The 19,602-nt window shown below is 41.4% G+C and overlaps 1 protein-coding gene across 1 annotated transcript in view; it reads right to left on the bottom strand.

Moving 5' to 3' along the window:
• LOC139920220 (kazrin) overlaps positions 1-19,201 on the bottom strand; it is a 145,830-nt gene extending 126,629 nt beyond the window's left edge. Inside the window, exon 1 of the mRNA XM_078288315.1 lies at positions 19,132-19,201. Coding sequence (XP_078144441.1) covers positions 19,132-19,179 — 48 coding nt within the window. The 5' untranslated portion in view covers positions 19,180-19,201. The remainder of the gene's footprint in view (positions 1-19,131) is intronic.
• Between the last annotated feature and the right edge of the window lie 401 nt (positions 19,202-19,602).

Consider the following 19,602-nt stretch of genomic DNA (forward strand, 5'->3'; position numbering starts at 1 on the left):
TCGTGGACATTTTGGAGTTATCAGAGCAGAATATTGTCACTGCTCACATTTGACATATAGATTGAGGAATCTTAGCTTTTTTTATGCTGTTTTTTTCATCAATGCAGGTGAAAACAACATCACCAATATAACAAGCGGTGTTGGGCTAATTCATTTTTGTCACAACAAGATATATTATAAATTCACTTGTTAAGCAATATAACATTGCTTTTAGGTGTGCCTTGTGGTAGTTGGGCCATTCTGGTCCTATGGTGAATTGACTGTGTCCTCTTGCCCCTGTTTAATCTTATTCTAGCATGGCTAAAGGCACAATTCGCCTTATTCACACAGCGACCATGTTTGATTTACATCAGACTTGGGGTGGGAAACACAAACACTATATAGGCTATACACCAAAATTGTCCTTTGACATTGAGTGATGAACAGAGCTGAAGGCCAAATTACCCAAGAAGGTCTAAATCAAAGGCTACAGCAACTGGAATGAAGGAGACATCCATAATGTTGAAGATAAGACCTACTCACACCAGTGGTTCACCTATCCATCATGTTAGCTAATGTTAGCAGTCAGCTAATTTATGTTGTTAATGTTATATTTATATCCAAATTTATTTCAGGCAGTAAGCCAAAGTCAAAGCAACACCTCACACCTCTGCTGTGTTTGTAAAGGCTGAATATCTCATCTGGGCTACAAAAAGTGAGATACCTGAGAAATATGCTTGTGGTGTGGGTGGTAGTCAATTCAGTAATGTTATTGTAAAAGTGCACGGTCTGATAAGATAGAGTTGTTTCCAAATTTAGGTTACTGCGACAAAAACGGTCTTGTCTTTAGCCGCAGTCCCTACAAGTTAGTTTGAGAAAAATCAGCTCAAACCTGAATGAACAGCTGGTTTTTGGCTTTGCTAACTAGCCAGCAGGCTAATTTAGCAAAGCAATCAATGTTAACGTTAACTACCAGAGGTGGGACCAAGTCATTGTTTTGCAAGTCACAAGTAAGTCTCAAGTCTTTGCACTCAAGTCCCAAGTCAAGTCCCAAGTCAAGACAGGCAAGTCCCGAGTCAAGTCCCAAGTCAAGTCCCAAGTCAAGTCCCAAGTCCGGGGCTCTGCGGTGGACGCAACGGATAGCGTAACGTTAGCTAAGCATTGGCTCGCTAATTACGTTAATATATTAGCCTCAACTTACCGTTCTTTGTGCAGCTTCAAATGTCGAACGAAGTTGGAAGTTGTTGCATCTCCGTCTGTAATTTTCGACCCGCACGTTTTGCATACTGTAATTCGTTTTTGGTTTACCACCGCGTAGTTTTTGTACGCGAACGAAATTATCTTTGGTATCATTTTTTTCTAACTGGCGCTCAGTAACTTAACGTTACTTCTTCATGGTTCTCTCCTGCAACTTGATTGGATGCTGTCAGATTGGGTCAAACAAAGTGCATCTGGGAAATGAAGTGTCGACTTGCTGGGAATGAATAGCGTTAGTTGATTCAGGAAATGAAGGGAAATAAATTGATTCGTGGCACACTTTTTAAATAACGTACTTTTTAATCTTTGGGTTTGGGGGAAGGTATCAAGTCCTTTCAAGTCAAAAGGCTCAAGTCCAAGTGAAGTCCCGAGTCATTGGTGTTAAAGTCCAAGTCGAGTTGGAAGTCTTTTTTGATTTTGTCAAGTCGAGTCTAAAGTCATCAAATTTGTGACTCGAGTCTGACTCGAGTCCAAGTCATGTGACTCGAGTCCACAACTCTGTTAACTACTATCCACTGCTAATGTTGGCTTCTACGTTAGCTTGTGTGCAAATCAGTGTGCTTATAACAAGGCAGTGGCAGTGTTAGCTAGCCAGATACAGTGTTAGCTAGCTAGCAAATAGACAAAATCAATCAGATGTATCAGTGTTGAAATGATCTGTTCCCAGTCAAAACAGTACAGATAGGCTATATCAATTTTGTTGAGACAGCGAGGTTGTATGTTTACACAACACAATCCGCTGTTGACAGCCACTGTTGCCCAAGAGCTGAGGACCTCCAATATGGCCGCCAGAGTGCGTGTTAATTCCCCTGATAGCACTCCGAGACTTATGAATCCTACAAGTGTTATAAAAATAACTATATACATGAATTTATGCTGTAATCTATTTTCCTGCTGTCATTATGCATTATCGCTAAGTTAATTGGGGTGAAAGAGATTAATATTTTAGTCAAATACATACTTGTGATTTTATTTTCTAATATTAATCTCAACAGAAAGTCATATTGTGATCAAGTTATTATTTAGGATGTTTTATAGAAAGGATCGTCTGTTGTTATTGTCATTGTTTCTCCTGTTCCTGGATGATGCATTTGACTGAATCCATACTGTTCCTAACCTGAAAATAATAAAATGTAACATATTCAATGCAATGGATGTTTTTACCCCAAATGCCTTACAGTACCATGAATGCATACTTCTGTTTTTGTTTTTGTTTTTTGCATGGGTGACAATAGCAGTGTTAGCTGACCTATACAGGGTCAAACCAAACTTTTCTAACACTCATGTTCTCTGATGCCATACAGCTCCTTTAAAGACCGTCAGTTAAAGTTATTGTATTTTCCCCTTGCAGTGAAGAGAGCAATATATGTGTTGTGAGAAATAGTCATATCACTGAGCTCCATTTGTCTTTTTTGTACTCTCATTCAATGCGTAAGCCATTGACTGTATGGCATATCCACCCATGTACTGTCCCTGAACCAAATAAGCATTTTAGGACAATAAACATGAGGAGATGGATATATCTTTGTTGAGGTTAACTTCTTTCAAATTCTAGCCAACTTGATTAGCTTGGCATTAATATAAGGCTTTAGATGTCATCTTTTTCATTTTAACCCAAGGATTGATTATTATCCTGTATGTATGTGTATATACAGTATATATACAGTATGTGTGATTGTAATACATACTTGAGGACAGATTATCTGTGATACATAATAAACAAACAAATAAACAGATAGATAGCTCGCTATAAAGATAGACAGACAGACCGATAGATAAATAAATATTATGTGATTTCAAAACTGTGATATAATAAATTGCACAGTCGGTTCAGGATATTGCTCTCTCTGCTCCAGGCTGAAGTCTCACTGCTGTATAGTTGGAGATGAGCTATCTGCAGCAGCTACAGCATGGCAGCATCTCCCCATCACACATGCCATCTCCCAACTGCTGCCAGATAGTCTGATGCTACCCAATATTACCTCCATCCAACAGCGTTCCCTCGGGAGCGACACCCAATCAAACTCACATGTCTTTTGCCTTCCAAATCATGTTACACTAATAACGTTACACACTCAAACAGGCTTACAGGATTACAACCTTCTCTGGAACCTAGGATCTGTGCTAAAAACAAACATGAAAAGCATTTGCAAGAAGATTATTTCAGAATATGTATGAGTCACTTATCATGAAAAAGCAAAGGCGTGCCAGCGAACCACAGTTAGCTTTTTTTTTTTTTTTTTTTTTTTAAAGCCCATCTGAAATCCTATTCTCCACATTATTGGGGAATATTGATAATTGCAAATTGAATGAAACGAATGTGGTACATTTAGCTATTTGTGGCCCCTTGTGAATATACAGTGCTGATCTGAATAATGTCCAGTTATCCCAGAGAGGCAGCTGGATGGTTAATATTGATAATGCAAAGGGCATTCATTTAGCAGTTCAAAGGAGCTGGCGTGTTTTGTTTTTCCCATTCCCAATTACAGATAGGAGCAGTGCTTGTTTAGCCGATGCTAAAAGCCTCTGGGGAAGAGGACACAATTGCCTGCTGAGAAAGTGAGAGTCATTTGTTATAATTTAATATTTATCTATTGGAAGGGGCTGAGTTATCAGAAGGAGCTAAATTGAAAGACGGCCAAGCGTGCCCAGACAGAGTCAGCGAAAAATACAGAAAAAAAAGCCAGCTCTGATGACCCTCGAAGAGGAAGTGAAGAAATAGCATGGGAGGAGGAAAGGGACAGCTTGTGTGTGTGTGTGTGTGTGAGAGAGAGAGAGAGAGAGTAAGAGAGAGAGAAAGAGAGAGTGAGAGAGAGAGAGAGAGAGAGAGAGAGAGAGAGTAAGAGAGAGAGAGAGTAACACATTTTACAGAAAAGCTAAAATTAGGATAGTAACTCTGATGTCTGATGGTGACCTTAACCCAGAGTAGCCAAGTTTTAACGATTGTCTTAAGTTTAATCAGGCAAAAGTGTAATGGCTTCGCTATGCATATAGATGAATCTCAGTGAAAGAGATTTGATGGCAATTGAGCATATGATTTTTTTGTCTTCTGGTTGGCACCACACCTTGCTGTCATGGTGAACTGGTACTGTTTACGTTTGCATTAAAATTCAGACATACACACACACAGACAAGACTGTGACTGAACTGCATGTCCAATGCCCGAAGAAAAAACATAATAGGACAACGCTAGCTTCATTGCTTCTTTGCCATATTTTCATTACCCATGCCTGCATCGCTTGCCGGTAAATGAGCGTCAAGAAGAAGAACATCCAGTCCAACCTTTAGTCCGATCCAGTCCAACTTAAAAAGCCAACTTTGCATCAATGAGAGTGAATGGGAGCAGGTCTTTGATAAGCAGGTGGCACAGCTCATTACACTTTTAAGTACTGGAGGCCGGGAAATGACCATCATTATGCTGACTGTGAGCGCACTCACAGCTGTTTACCCGTGTTGTGAAACTGTTGGCATTATGGGTGTTTGATTATACTGATAAGTGGCACAATTTGCTCCATAAGAAAAAGGTCTTAGAGTTATAATTGTAAAAGAAACGTAGCGCAAAAACGGATTTTATTGACATCAGGTAAGCCATTTAAATCAGTACTCTCTTGTGCTTGACATGAATTCTTAGTATTCGTGTTCATTTTTATTCATGTCCTCTTTCATTTAATTTCATTTCATTGAAATTAAGGTAACAGTCCTCCACTGTATTGGCACTACTAACAAGTACCATTCATGTGGGTGGTGAGCTTAAGAGTCTCTGCCAAGCTCAGTGAGAAGGAGATCAGCCCATAACCCTGATCAAAGTGTTTGCTATAAATGAAGGACTGACCCGTCGTGCATTGTCGAACTCCAACTACAAATTATGGTTACCATGTATCAGTGTCACATAACACACATGGGAATAGGAAGGATAGAGGGGGGCGGTGCAGGGGGGGAGAGAAAGTGGGACATGTTCCCCTAAGAGAGAACGACAGAAGAGAGGGAATGAGTGATGGCACAGAGGATATGAGAAAGAAATGGGATCCTAGACTTCATATATGATGTACTGATTCCACAACCAACCATATGTCTTCATGTTAATTCATTTCAACCTAGACTAGTATAAAGATGAGGTGGCACATCAGCAAGTCAGGTGGACTGGAGACTCTAAATTGCCCATAGAGATGAATGTGAGTGTGAGTAATTGCCTGTCTATCTGTGTTCGCCCTGTGATAGACAGAGAACCTGTGCAGGGTTTTTCCCTGCCTTGCCCCCAATGCATGCTGGGATAGGCCTGAACCCCATGTGACCCTGAAGTGGAAGAAGTGAATGAATAGTATAAACATACAGTAGCATGTTATTTTACATGTTTTGTGTACACTACCAGTCAAAAGTTTTACTATTTTCCACATTTTAGAATAATAGTAAAGACATCAAAACTATGAAATAACACAAATGGAATTATGCAGTGACCAAAAAAGTGTTAAACAAATCAAAACTATCTTATATTTTAGATTCTTTAAAGTAGCCGCCCTTTGCCTTGATGGAACGGCAAAGGCTTTGGAAAGAAATTCATGCAAAGGCATCAACTACTTATATTTGTCGAGGAAACAAATTTCAAGCATTTAAGCATGAGCCTTTAGATCAAAATGGCTTTAAGAGAATGAAAAACATAGTTCTTTCAATCAGGTGTGTCCAAACGTTTGACTGGTACTGTAATTTTCGTAGAAAGGATTTATGTGTTTTACTGTGTTACTGTGTTGGCTGCAGTTGTACCTCAAACCACTGTTGATTAACAAAGGGATTCATAACAAAACATTTACATTTCAGGGGGAAAAAGTTGTTAATTAGTCTTCACTGCTCAGTATTTCAAAATCTGTTCTATTTCGCAAAAAAAAAGTCACTATTTTGTAAGAAAGGGTCTTAAGATGATAAAAAATATATGAAATTATATTGCGTAGGCCATTGTATTTTCTTGTCCACAATGCCCCCAATTTATTAAATGGTGGATATCCTATTTGGGGATGGAGCTTTTCAAATGCACACAAGTCAGACTCAAAGCACACTAGAGCTGAGATGTTAAGTACGGTCAGATGAATTGTGTCTCGGTGTCAGGTTTGCCCGTGGAAACGTCACAGCGCGGTAATCATCTGGCGGCGGCCCTCGCTCTGCTCCTCCAGTACAATATGTGAGCTCATTGTTCAGCCCAGGGTTTCAGAAATCAATTTAAGCCATGGCAAATATACTTTTATGCAAATCCGGTCTACTATCCAGGTAAGTCGTTTGAAAATGCCTCTATGAAATTAGAAGGGGTTAGACACGCGCATACAGAGGTACTGAGGACTATGAGCAGAGGAAAAGTGCTGTTATCTATTGCTCAGGCAGCATTGTGTTCATCCTGAGTGTGTCAGCTCTGTAGGCAGACTCAGTGGGCCTCATGTGGGACCGACACCTAATCCCATTTACTCTGGTATTTAACCAGGAGGAGATCTACCCCGTCTGCTTCCACCGTCAGTAATCGCTGCCCAAGATCAAAGACGAGACTGATATCACACTACGTTAGGCATGATATTGGCAGAATGCTTTCCGACCAGAGAAAAAACAGAAGACGGTTTAAAAAAGAAAATAGATGGGAAAGTGAAGGGGGGGGGGGGGGGATAGGACCAGTTGTTTGTGAGGGTATTTGTTTATCTATTTGGAGTTTGAAATTGGGTTTCACTGTTTTTTGCCGTTGCCTTGGGTGTTGTTCTGTGCCATATTTGGGGAGAGAGCGGCTTGATAGCCAAATTTGCCCCAGGCAGCGAGCTCATGAATCTTGCCGACAGTAAGAACTTTGTGTCAGGAAAGTTTTTCAACAATCGAACATTTGGAATGAAACGTTAGAAACATTCGTGAAATATTAATTGCCGTTAGACTATGCTGCAGTGCGTCCCACATACTATGATTACTGCATTTCATCTTCATATTGGGAAAGATGGCTGTGCTGCCGCTATGATAATTACACTAAACCATTCAGATGACTGTTCTTGACCTTGGAGCCGTGAGTTTGAGAAGACTCTCGATTAGAGATAAGGGTCTCGCTGTATTATAGATTTGTGTATGATTGGATAAGCAGAGTAAGTAGCACATAGTATGATTCAATTAGTCTCATCCATCTTCTGTAAACAAATACTCTCAGTGTTTCTGTGTATAGGAAATGTGAGGAAGTGAATTAAAATTCAGTTTCCCCTGCAGCAAGAGTTCTTTCTCTCTTTATTTCTTGATGGTTGGAGACTGCAAAGATGCCAATACAGATTTTAGCTATTATAAACTTAGATGCACCCCCATACTACAATATGAGGGTTGTTGAGAAAAAAATAATAAAAATGTGTTTTGTAATTTGATCGATTCTTATTCTTTTACATTTTGATGAAACTTTGATGAGCAAGTCACTGAAGATTTCACCCATTTCCTATGCGTTTCTGTGAGGCTTCAAGACAGACTCACTTGGTGTTTTAAAAAAAAAAGAGGTCACACTGGTGAAGAATTAAATCTGTCCAAAACAACCCCAGTAATGAAAAAGACATAAAAATCAATATTGGACAATTACAGCCCACTGTGTCCAAGTGTTGAACTATGGCAAAAAAAAAAAAAAAGAAGCCAACTCCTCTTATCTCAAGGCTTGTGCAACATCCAGCACGCTTTTCCCAGAGCTGCACGGCACAGATAAATTCTTCAAAACTCGTGAAATGGAGTGGGCTGGCCCCGATTCATGCTTGAGCAAGACATGTTAATGATTCCAAAGATAACACGAGGCTTAATTATTTTTTCATTATGTGCCACTGCAAAAGTCATTATTCCAAAACTAAACATTGCAGAGCCGAGTTTTGCAAAGTTTACTCTCTATTTATTGATTCCTTTTTAACCTCATTCAAGAGAGAAAAATCCAAAGTAAAGAGAGGGCTTTGATGACAGCAGAAGAGCTTTTGAAATTATGGATTAGGCCAATATGATTTGTTCTATTTGTCATCTCCCGCTGATTCGCCTAGCTGTGTTTACTAAGGCGATGTGTGACGGCAATGTGACAATCCCTCCTCTTCACCCTGTGTTGCAAAACCAGCTAAATTAACACTTTATCAACATTAAATCAGCATGGAGTCCAAAGCAGTGCTCCAACACTGTTATTTTTCTCCATGAAGATTTACATAAAATGAGCAGCTTCTGGCTACACATTGTGTTTTTAGAGAAAGTAACTAATTTCCCATCTGATAAGAGGGGAAAATCAATTTGTCCGTGCATCCAACATTACAGGGCCAACCTGAGCGCTAAGTTTGGGCGGGGAGGGAATGTACAGTCCTTCATACATTTATCGATTCTCCATCGTCTGACCTATGGTGGATGTACAATAACGAGTGGAATCACACTGTGGAAGTGTGACTCACTTTGTGCACGTACAGCAGACACACAGTGAGAGGCAAGAAAGGAGAGTGAAGCCTTTGTGATGAGGTGCCTCACTTATAATGCAGACTTCATTCTCTATGATCACACCTACACTGCAGTGCAGTTTACCTCCCGCTGTCATTAGTTTGATTTTCTTTCACAAGTCATGTAACCTTGGTATGAGCTTCTGTTACCAGGGATACTGTATTGCAGTCGCCAATTAGACGCACAAAGTCAAATTCAATTTCGGGTAGCGCAAAGGCAAAGTAGTACAGGATGGAGAGGGTCGCCACAGCCATCTGCGGGACAGTTCACTTGATACAGGTCACAGAAATAGCTGCAATTCCATATGCATGTACACAACTGCAATTCCATATGCATGTACACACACACACACACTTGAGACAAGTGATGCTATAAGTGATGCATTTTTACTCTTCCCAGAGTCAGAGCTGAGGGTCACGAATCCACCTCCACTAAACACTGTAGCCATGGGCACAGCACACATCTGAGTCGGAGGCAGCCCCTTATAGCTCAGAAACCCCATTCCAAAATTGAGGGCAAAGCCTTTGATCTGCAGAGATAACCGGTTCTGCAAGGTAATATGGCGAAAAATAACAGGAAGAGGAAAGAGGGAACAAGAAAAGACAGAGAGAAGCAAGACCGACCGACGTATAAACGAGCTTCAGCTATTACTTTTCTACCTATATGTCCTGTGTATGCGATCAAAATAATCGTCTGATGGCCTGTTTCCATAGTAACATGCTCCCTCATGTGCACGTGTACACACACAGACACACACACACACCTGAGGCAGCATTCCCTTCGAGTTGATGTTTCCACTTGGACTGCATCAATAGATGAGGGCGTTAGATTAGGAGACCATTTCATCTGATGTGACCAGGCCTTGCTGGGAGAAACTATTCCTCTCCACATGAAGAGAGAGAGATCACTTAGCTATTGTGAGGAGCTGCATGATAACTAAATCATCCTGTAGTTAGAGCTTTTCCCTTAGTTTGTGATCTGCTAAGTGTAACCATGGCATAACATGGCTCCAGGTGGGCTGCCACAGAGCGGAGAACATTCCAGCAAAGTACTACAGGAAGAGAAAATTCAATATCTATGCAAAACCAGAACACTAGCTAGTATGATACTTTGGTTCAATCAATGATCCTGACACGTTCCACAGACGGTACAATCAAATGACAAAATGCCTGGAAGACATTGTGCTGTTTTTGTGCAATTCACTTTAAGAAGATGCAATCTTCCTTAAGATGAAGGGTTCTTCCTCCTGTGACAAGCCAGGCAAAACAAGACAGATAGACAAAAAAAAAAAAAAAAAAAAAAATGAACATAAATGCACATTCAACCATGAGCATCGCTGCCTGCAACAAGGCCTGTCAAAGGAGGGTTGCCTAGCAACCTAGGTATGATTGGTCAAGTTATGCAAATATCTCTATTCATCACCCAAGAGCCTCAGTTATTGACTTTTCATTCCCCTTGAGTGCCCTGTGCTGGGTCATTAGACACAACTATCGCCTTGTTAGACAGGCTGAGAGTCTTAAGGTGTAATAGCATACAGTACTCTATCCTCACAATAGGTGTCAGGGAGTCACAGCACAGTCGATGCATTTATGGCCCTAAAGATATACTTACCATGTCTCTGATACTGCACTCTCAAGTACAGGCATTTACTGACAGTTTAGGCCCTTAAGCACATTTTTCACACATAAGTTGTAGAAAGGATGGAAGTGAAGTTCTGAACTTGCAGCAGGCCTACTTACTTTATTGATATGGCTCTTCGAGATAAACTGAGTCTTGGACAATGTCATCAAAGGCAGGAGGTGAAGACTCAGACACTAGGGTGCAACAAATTGAGCATAGCATTAGTTCAGGCAGGCCACGAAGTCAAGCTCAGCTCACAAACCCAGCCTACATCAGCTGATGGCTCAGCTGATTCCCTTCTATGCATTCAATTGACTAATTTCATACAGGGCGCCTTATTTAAAGCTGCTTCAGTCTGCCTACCCTTGCTGCTTCCTCTGCAAGCCGCTTGCAACCCGCCTCCACCCCAGCTCCTCCTTACATGCTGTGTCTGACTTAATGTCATTTCTGTTGTCATTGTTGCCTGCTCTGTTCTGTACGGGGGGGTCTTTGCTGTTGCTCTCCCAGAACAGAGCCATACCGCCAAATTTAACTACTGCAAATGGCAATAAAAGTTTTCTTTTTGACTTAAGTGGTCCTGACTGAAATGCGTAGAGGAATATCTTATTCATTTTGTACAGAAACATATTGGCCAGGATGGAGGAAGCATCAAAGTTGCTTCTCCAATGAACATCAGTCCACCTTAAATGATAATCGTCTTTCCCTCCGTTTTAAAGGATAGATGAAAGGTTAGGGTTTGGAAAAGTATTCTGGGAATGGCCAATAAACAAGTCTCATTCGGGACTGGATGCAATACACAGAAAACCACCTGTAAAAACTGATCCACAACAAAATACAACCGTAACCTTAAAAATAACAAGCAACAAGCTTTGAAAAGGTTTTGCTGATGAGCCCCCATAGGATTTTGCCTACACATATAAGGTCACCTAGAAACCCCATATCTAACATTCTAGCGGATAAACCAAATCTGGTAATTAGCTTTAGTTATTATGATCCCCCTTTATCTGTAACAATTTAGGGCTCAACGTAGGCCCTGGATTTCTTTACAGACTATCCCACAAGGGGAAGACTAGCATTTGATGTAGCCAGATCAAGCTTAAGCTGCCTTCTCGCTCAATAGCAAAATCAAACGCAGCTGATTCAGAGAACCAATAAAACCATTTCCCTGGGGAGGTCCTGACAAGTCCAGCATTTCAAGCGGCTGCCTAATCTACAATCTGAAACCATTTTGCTCCGGGTTAAATGTCTTTACTCCGCAGTTCGCTTGAGTCTGACCTCAGGCTTGCATTTCACCTTGAAGGGTGCACATTTATCTTTGCCGGTCCCGGGGGAGCAGAAAGGACAGTTAGTCATTACTCTAGCTGTGTTTTGAGACCAGTTTGGAGGGCTTGGAGTCGCAGAATCTCGGAGGAAACCGTTGCCCTCCCATTCTGGATCAATGGAGACTATTAACAGCCACTGTTTCTACTCCTATAGTTATGGCCATGTCTTTGTTATATTCCAGACCTTGACCTGCGATGGAAAGGGTTAAAGCTCGTGGAGGCTGGAGCTTGATGGAGGATGGGAAATGTGTTGTGTGCAAAGCTTACACAATCATCGGCTCCCCCCCTCGCTCCGTTGAACGCACCTCCCCAATCGATAGAGTAGTCATTTTCAGTTTTCCTAGCATAGAGCTAGCTTGAAATGTGCCATTATTTATTCCATGTGATGGGCCTTTAGATGTAAGGTGAGTGGAAAGCTGCTCTGTGTCCCCCCAGACTTCCGCTGCGGGAAAGTACTTATTGATTTAGCATTTTCCTTGATCTTAGCACGATACACGTGCAAACGCACTGGGAAATACACACAAACTCCATCATACAGTATAAAGCTGCCTCAAATTAATCACAAATAACATGCCGTGATGGAGAATCGTATATATCTAGCAGCGATAATGGAGAAATAGTTCTCGTTAAACAGCTCCAAAAACTAACAACCACGTGTTATTAAAATTCATGAGGATATAATGTGACAATGGGCAAATATTAACATATTTATACAGTGGATAAAGTTGCCCATCCATTTGCATTCAATATATTAGTAATGCATAATTCAGATATGTCATGAAACAGGTGCAGTGATGTCTAATTTGTCCCGATAGACAAAGACTTTTGAAAAAGTTTGGTGGTCATGCCTTTTGTATCAATTTCTGAAGTAGGATGCAGATTGCAGAAAGGAGTTACACAACATGACACAGGGTATCTGGTCACAAGCTGAGAGAAATCACTCCTGACCAACTCAGCTCACAGAACATCGTGTGGACAGTCTAATGAGAGGATAATTGGGCTAATTAGAATTATTGGGATTCAAATAAACATCTTACAGGATTTTCACACAATGCAAAACCCTTTTCTTCAATATGAGGCTTACTATCCAACTGGGGTTGCTGTGGAGTGTGAACTGAGTTTAAATGGGTTAGTGTCATATAATTGATGTAGCCTTCCCATGGTGTAATATCTTCTCTTTACTTCTGGAAATGCATACTTTTCAAGTGGCAGATCAGTAGATATTTGACTCTTTGGGTCACATGCTGATATTAAGGGAAAGATTTACAGTAAATGCAGTAAGTGCCTACTATTGGCAAGTGACCAAAGATCACCATCACTGTTCCTCTCTTGCCCATCTATTCCTTGTTAACCTTTCAGAGAGATTGAGCACATCAGATTCCAGCTGGTCAAAACAGATTTTTATACAACAAAATGGGAGAATCTATTGATCCACAAGGAGGATTAAGCTTCTGTAATATAGTTACTACTGTATAGTGAGAATATGGGACAAAGTTTTGTGAAAGATCATTCTGTATGCAACCAAATATCGACACTAACTGCACATAATGATATATTTTTATTCTTTTGTTTTATTATTTTCCATCTAGTAATAATGCAAATTCACAAACTGATTGTCTACATAAGTATACATCATTTTATTTCCCACTGACACACAACAATTTCCATACTATTATTGTGTTTCACATGAGAATCAAGCTTTAAAAGAAAGCTCTTTTCTCTGCAAGCAACATACAGCACTGTATTCCCATAATGAAATGGTTTTCAATTTATTTGTTACAAGATAAGACGCCATTTTCAATCTGCTCAACATACAACTCCACCAGCTAGAGGAGTAATATCATGCATCTCGCACCGACAATTCAATTTGTGTGTGGCCCAAAAAAAAATTGATTGCACGCAGCAGATAAAGAGTAAAAGGCATCGTTTTAAATTCCTTCTGGATACTATCCACTCAATGAATCAGCTATCTCTAGGCATTTCATTAAGTGCAACACTCTTGACCACAGCAGCATTAAGAATGACAAGGGTTTGACCTTGGCAGCAGAAGTACCATCACTGCAAATAATATTCACCGAGATCCGGCAATTATGACTTTGAGGCAAATAGACACCAGGAATAAACTAATCGGAAATGTGAAACTGACGGGGACTGGTGTACAAATGACCTTTAGTCTTTGATAAGAAAGAGACATTTGCAAACACAAATGGCACATTGAGGCAGTGAACCCAAGTGAGCCAAATATTTTGAAAATATTGCTGGATATTTTGACTGGTGAGCATAACCCAGGAAAAAACTACAGCTCTTTCCAACAGCACATGAATACAAAACTGCCTTTGAACCAAATTACCCTATTTCCATCCTCATTTGTCACACACTGGGATTGAGCTGAGCCCACGATAAGCCATCGCCATGGCAGCACATGGCAGTATATGTGGCTGGTCCTGATTGGAGCAAGGCCTCAGATAGGCCCAGTGGAGTCAGAGGCGGGGTGGAGGGGGCAGATGGGACCGGGGTAATGTATTATGCATGGTGTAAAAACCCCGCTCTGGAGGGCCAGCTGAGGCCCCAGCCGGAGAGGGACAGACTGACCCAGCCGGACCCATCACACAGCCACTCCCTCTGCAGCACCTCCCCCAAATCCTCTGAGGCCGCGGGCAGCCTGCGCTCCTCCGCGACCCCGGGCACGGCTCCAACCCCATCGGATAATATATGGGGAAGTCAGTCCTTTGTGCTGAAATATTCATTCGGGCACTTCCAGGATGGGCATTTTGATTTGACACAGCTGACTTTGGTGTAGCACTTTCCACTCTGCACACAGGTAGGGGGGATTATTACCTTAGCAGCTGTTGCCATTCAGTCAAGATCACCATCATATTCCCCTCCAATATATTCATACAGCTCTACAGAAAATAAAGTATTTTCAAGTAAATTTCATGTTTTTGCTGAGAGATTACAGTATTACATCGAAGTCGCTGAGGTCAGAAAAAGAAGACTTTCTATATCTACAGTGCTTTAAGGCTAAGCCAAGTCTGTAGACTTTACAACCCCAGAATATTGATTCTTCCAGACTAGACGGCAATGCTAGTAATATTGATTTGTTCTGTGTTCAACACATATCACAAGGGCTCGAGAACCTACTGGATGCTCATGCAAATTTCATGACGTGACAAAATCATCCGATATTTTTCTAGTTCCACTGTTTTTAGCTCTAAAGACTTGCAACTTTGCATTTGTAAAACACGCTAGTGTGTGTGTATGTGTGCCTGGCTTTTTCTCTAGGAGTGACAGGCGTGCCTGCTGCTCCACACTGATGATTAAGCCAGAGTGGAGGTGGGAGAGAGTCAGACAGACCTACTTCATCAGTGTCTCCCCTCTGTGAGTGTCAAAGTCACCCTTACTGGCCTCCACCGTGAGTCCACGTCCCCCCGTCCCCCACGCTCCCCCTCTCTCTCCCTCCATCCCCCTCCGCTGATGAGTGACAGTTCAGCTAATGTAGTCACAGTCAGATACAGCAGGGGGGAGGGGAGTTGGAGGGAGGGTCGGTAGCAAAGACTCAGCATCCAATCTCCTCCCAGCTTGACTGGAGGATACACACCAGATGGGCCTTCGGAGGAATAGGAAGATCCAGAGGAAGTAACTCTCCAGTGACTGTCTCTTGCATGATAATGGTTTCATGGTGGTTTGCTGATATTGCCATGTTCTGTTTGTATTGCTTTCATAATGATATAATTAAGAGATATAAGCCACTTTTGTTATGACTCTTATGGAAGGTGCAGAGATTTGCAAATTTGAGATCTTCAACAAAGTTTTGTGGAGATTGGCCAATTGGTCAACGTTAAGTCAGTGTTTCTCAACCAGTGGGAAGAACTGCAGGAGGGGCGCATCGAGGTGGGAGGGAAAAAAATCAAGTGGAACCAATTTCATGAAAAAAATACAAATCTGTTGTATTTGGCTGCAGCCAGACAAACGCCACTGGCTACCAAGTATCAGTGTAAACACAAAAAGCAGCAGGCTATTTCAACAAGTTGAAATAAATTGCTTTGAACTGAAGTTGCATCATTTATTTTGTTTTTCTTACCTATGAAATGAATTTATGTAACTACAATATGAATTGTTATTTATGAGAGGAAGGGACATGATCATCCATATGTGCTCTGCTGATCATTCATGTTAACTCTTTAGCAAACACGTTAAGTGATTGTATGCAACTATTATCCATAGTGAGAAGACTGACTCTTTAACAATAAAAATGATGCACTCTTCAGATTGGGATTGACAGGTTAAAAGCCAGAAACTCTCTCTGTTCTCCATCTATGGCACAATTTTAATTCTTTATTTTGAGCCACTATATTCCATCACAGGTTGTCCTCTTCGGAGGAACCACGAATGGACAAGAATCCTTACTGATATATATACAGAAATTTTAACTGGTGCCATGACCAAAAGGAAAAGAACAACATTCAAAATAAAGTGTGCTTACAGAATGAGCAGAAGTGCCCTAATGGCTGCAAGTAAATGAGCAAGATTGAGACTGGAGTCTGCTGTGTCCCTGAAAGAAAGATGGCCACCTGTCTTTCCCTTACGCTGATGACAGAGAGGAGGGGAGAGAAGGAGAGAGAATGAGAGATAAAGTGATAAAGTGAAAAAAAAAGAGCCAGGGGCGTTCAACGTCAGTCACCAGCCACTCAGTAGTCTCCCCACGTCTCCTGCACCGGCATGTAAGTGGATTTTCCCCGGGCTTTGAGCATTAAATACGCTTTTTAGCCTCAGAAAGAAATAGACAGTGAGAGACTGAGAGAATGGAAAGAGAAAAAGGAAAAAAATGCGAAGAAACTAGGCTTTTTCTCGGAGCTGTGTGGTGACCTGTTGCATACGAAGGGGCTTTAGTTCTGTATGAAGGGTGACTCACATCAACATGTCCAAATCAAGAGAGGCAAAGGACTGAGGCAACCAGCAGGCGCTCGGCCGGGTCACATGGTGCCTCTCCCTGTGGGCGCTGACCTGCGTTGAAAAAGTTTTTGAAAACTGATTCTGAAATATTTATTCAGCATTGTACATCTAGACACTGTGGAAAATACATGCACTTCTAGAATCAAAAAAAGAAACAAATGAAAAGATTTTTTTTTTTTTCACCACATTGTCTCTGCCCCAGTACTCCATTGCAAGTCCATTACTTCCTGGGATGGTTGATATACTGGGATCAACCTCACCTCTGGTATTTGTAGCATAAGAAAAAGAGACAATAACGGAAAGTAAATTGCTAATTAGCTAGCAACCTTGTGACATTGATCGGCCCACCTAGACAAGGTGGCCACAGCAGGAGTCACTGCACATCCTGCCGATAAAAACTTCACCTTGTATGATTGGGGACCCTTTTGGCAATTTGGCAACACCACCCACTCTGCCTTTTCTTCTGAAAGCCATCAATTAAAATGTCAAGATCTCATCTGCATATGATGTGGGAAGGAAAAGGCACCATGTTGTTGAGTTCAAAGATCAGTGAGAAAGTTTTGACTTCTTCATAGGAAATTTGTTTTCGAATGATATCACATTATTGAGTTCACTGAATGAAGCCATTTCCACTTAAAAACTATCTTTATTGTAGTTTTGTGGGCGCCAAACCCAAACAAAATTTAGTTGTTTTACAGAAATGAATATTATTGTAGGTTTAAGTTCATAACCCTTTCAATCCAAAAACAGGTAAACATGCAGTTAATTATCCATGACAAATCATTTTGTCCGTGGGAATATAAAAGAGGATTCTCTCAGGAATGAACGCAGCCAGCACAGTTGTCACTTTCTGCCTCCATGTCATCAAATCACAAACAGCTCAATCAGACTCTTGACATTGCCACTTCAGTTGGCTGCATCCTCCCTGCTAACCCTCCCTTCTCGTCTCCTCCTCCTCCTCCTCCTCCTCCTCCTCCTCCTCCCTCACCAAGGTTACAGAAAACTATGAGCAAGAACAAGAGCAACAGAATGTAAGAGGGAGAAAACAGAGCGTGAGTGAACACATTTTGAGGAGGGAGTGCCAATAACGCCGTGTCCCCGTCGTCGTTATCTGACGCGGCCCGTTCAGGCGCAGGACGGTTCAGCAAATTCATTAGATTATTATTAGCAAAGGTGCCGCGCTAGCAGTCCACAAACATCAATCCGCAAACATTCTCACAGCTTCTCCCTTGGGTGATTGATGCCCCACAAATTTATTTTTGAGGACACGAGGGGTCATCACTGAATAAGAGGAATCGAAGGAAGATTCATGCAGAGAGAGAGAAACAGGTAGCGCGGGGTAATGAATTAACCATTAGCGTACGTGCTAACGCTATGATCCATTCAGCAGATGTGTATTTATATTGGGGAACTGTGGCAATCTACCCTGATGGAGGAAATGTAACCTTGTTGTTCCACCCCCATTACACACTGTCAATATTTCCATTTCATCTGAAGCTCTTATTCGAAGCAGCTCTGAAATGGCAATCTGTGTCTTCAAAGCAATTTGCACAGGTGCAAAATGAAGCATGAAGTGCACTTCTGCACTACAAGTTTGCCAGATACTGCCACAACCTAGAATCTTTCTGTGTTGTGATTTCTTGAACTTGAGCATTAAATATCTATTTTGACCTTTGTTCTTTAGGATTACATTATTTGGCAGTTTACAACGTGACTGAAGTTTGTCTTTTCACCAGGGCTGTAGTACTCGAGTCCCGACTAGGCCTCAAGTTCAGACTTGAGTCCTCTTTTCTGTGGACTCGGACTTGTCTTGGTCTTGGCCACTATTGGATGTGGACTTTTTCTTTTTTTCCTGACTCTTTTTCCCCAGCATATCTGTGATTTTTTTAAAAGATGCACCACATGCTTTTTTCACCTTATCGCCAATAAAATGATTGCCTAGCTTCATGTGTTCAAATGCACTTTTCATCCTGCCAAATAGTGTTGAAGGGTTTAATACAGAAATCCGTTGCAGGCAAATCCACATCTCTGATCATCCAGACAAAATGAAGAAACTCCTTAATTAGCATTTTTTTGCATTTAGAAAGGTATATACCCTGTTTATTGCTTATTTCCGTTTTGGACTTGAATAGGACTCGATTTGTTCAGGACTCGGTCTTGACGTGGTCTCGAAACCTTTTGGACTTGGTCTTGACTTGAACTCGATTGAACCTGGTCTTGGACTTGACTTTGACTCGATTATGGTGGTCTTGACTATATTAGCATATATTAGTCCTAGATGCACTCACTACACTATGTATTTCATTAGAGAGGTCAGATTGCATGCACACCTGCAGTTCCATGCCCTGAGCAGTTTTAAGGCTCAGTGTCTTGGTCAAGGGAACTTCGGAGGTCTTGGTGAGCACCATAAGCCACTAATCAGTTCCCAGCTGTATTAGGGCCTATACACACACACATGTCTGGGTTGGTGATTGAGCTGACAACCATTTGGTCATTTAGTACTGAACCTCTCTAGCCTTCTTGTGAGCTAATGATCACATCCTGGTTCTCGTACCTGAGCGTCCACCAGAAGGTGCCTCATCAGGGTCATGGACTTCTGCATGGTCTCCTTCTCAGGGGGGAGAAAGGTGCGGTCTTCCTGCTCCAAGGTCTTGGATCCAGGCACCATGAAGTTCGCGATCTGGTCATTCAGGCTGTTCAGAGACTGGACGGCTAGAGGGAGACACACACACACACACACACACACACACACACACATCAAAAGCACATTAGGCTACGAATAGGTCGTGAACTTCCACACCGTTTGTTCGGTTTGGATTTTGACTTGTGATTAAAAATTAGTAGTCATTAGTCTGTTGAAAGATGTACTGAGAATCATTCTGATCCTCTAGGAAAAGTTTGGTAATTAAAAATTTTAAATTAAAATTATAGTGATGTTTTTGTATGTAGTCCCTATCAGAGTGCAGACTGTCTAAAGTGGGTCATAGAACGGTTTCACTATCAAAGCCCCAACACACATACACAC

This window comes from Centroberyx gerrardi, chromosome 14 (genome assembly GCF_048128805.1).
Source record: "Centroberyx gerrardi isolate f3 chromosome 14, fCenGer3.hap1.cur.20231027, whole genome shotgun sequence".
In the NCBI taxonomy this organism is placed as follows: Eukaryota; Metazoa; Chordata; class Actinopteri; order Beryciformes; family Berycidae; genus Centroberyx; species Centroberyx gerrardi.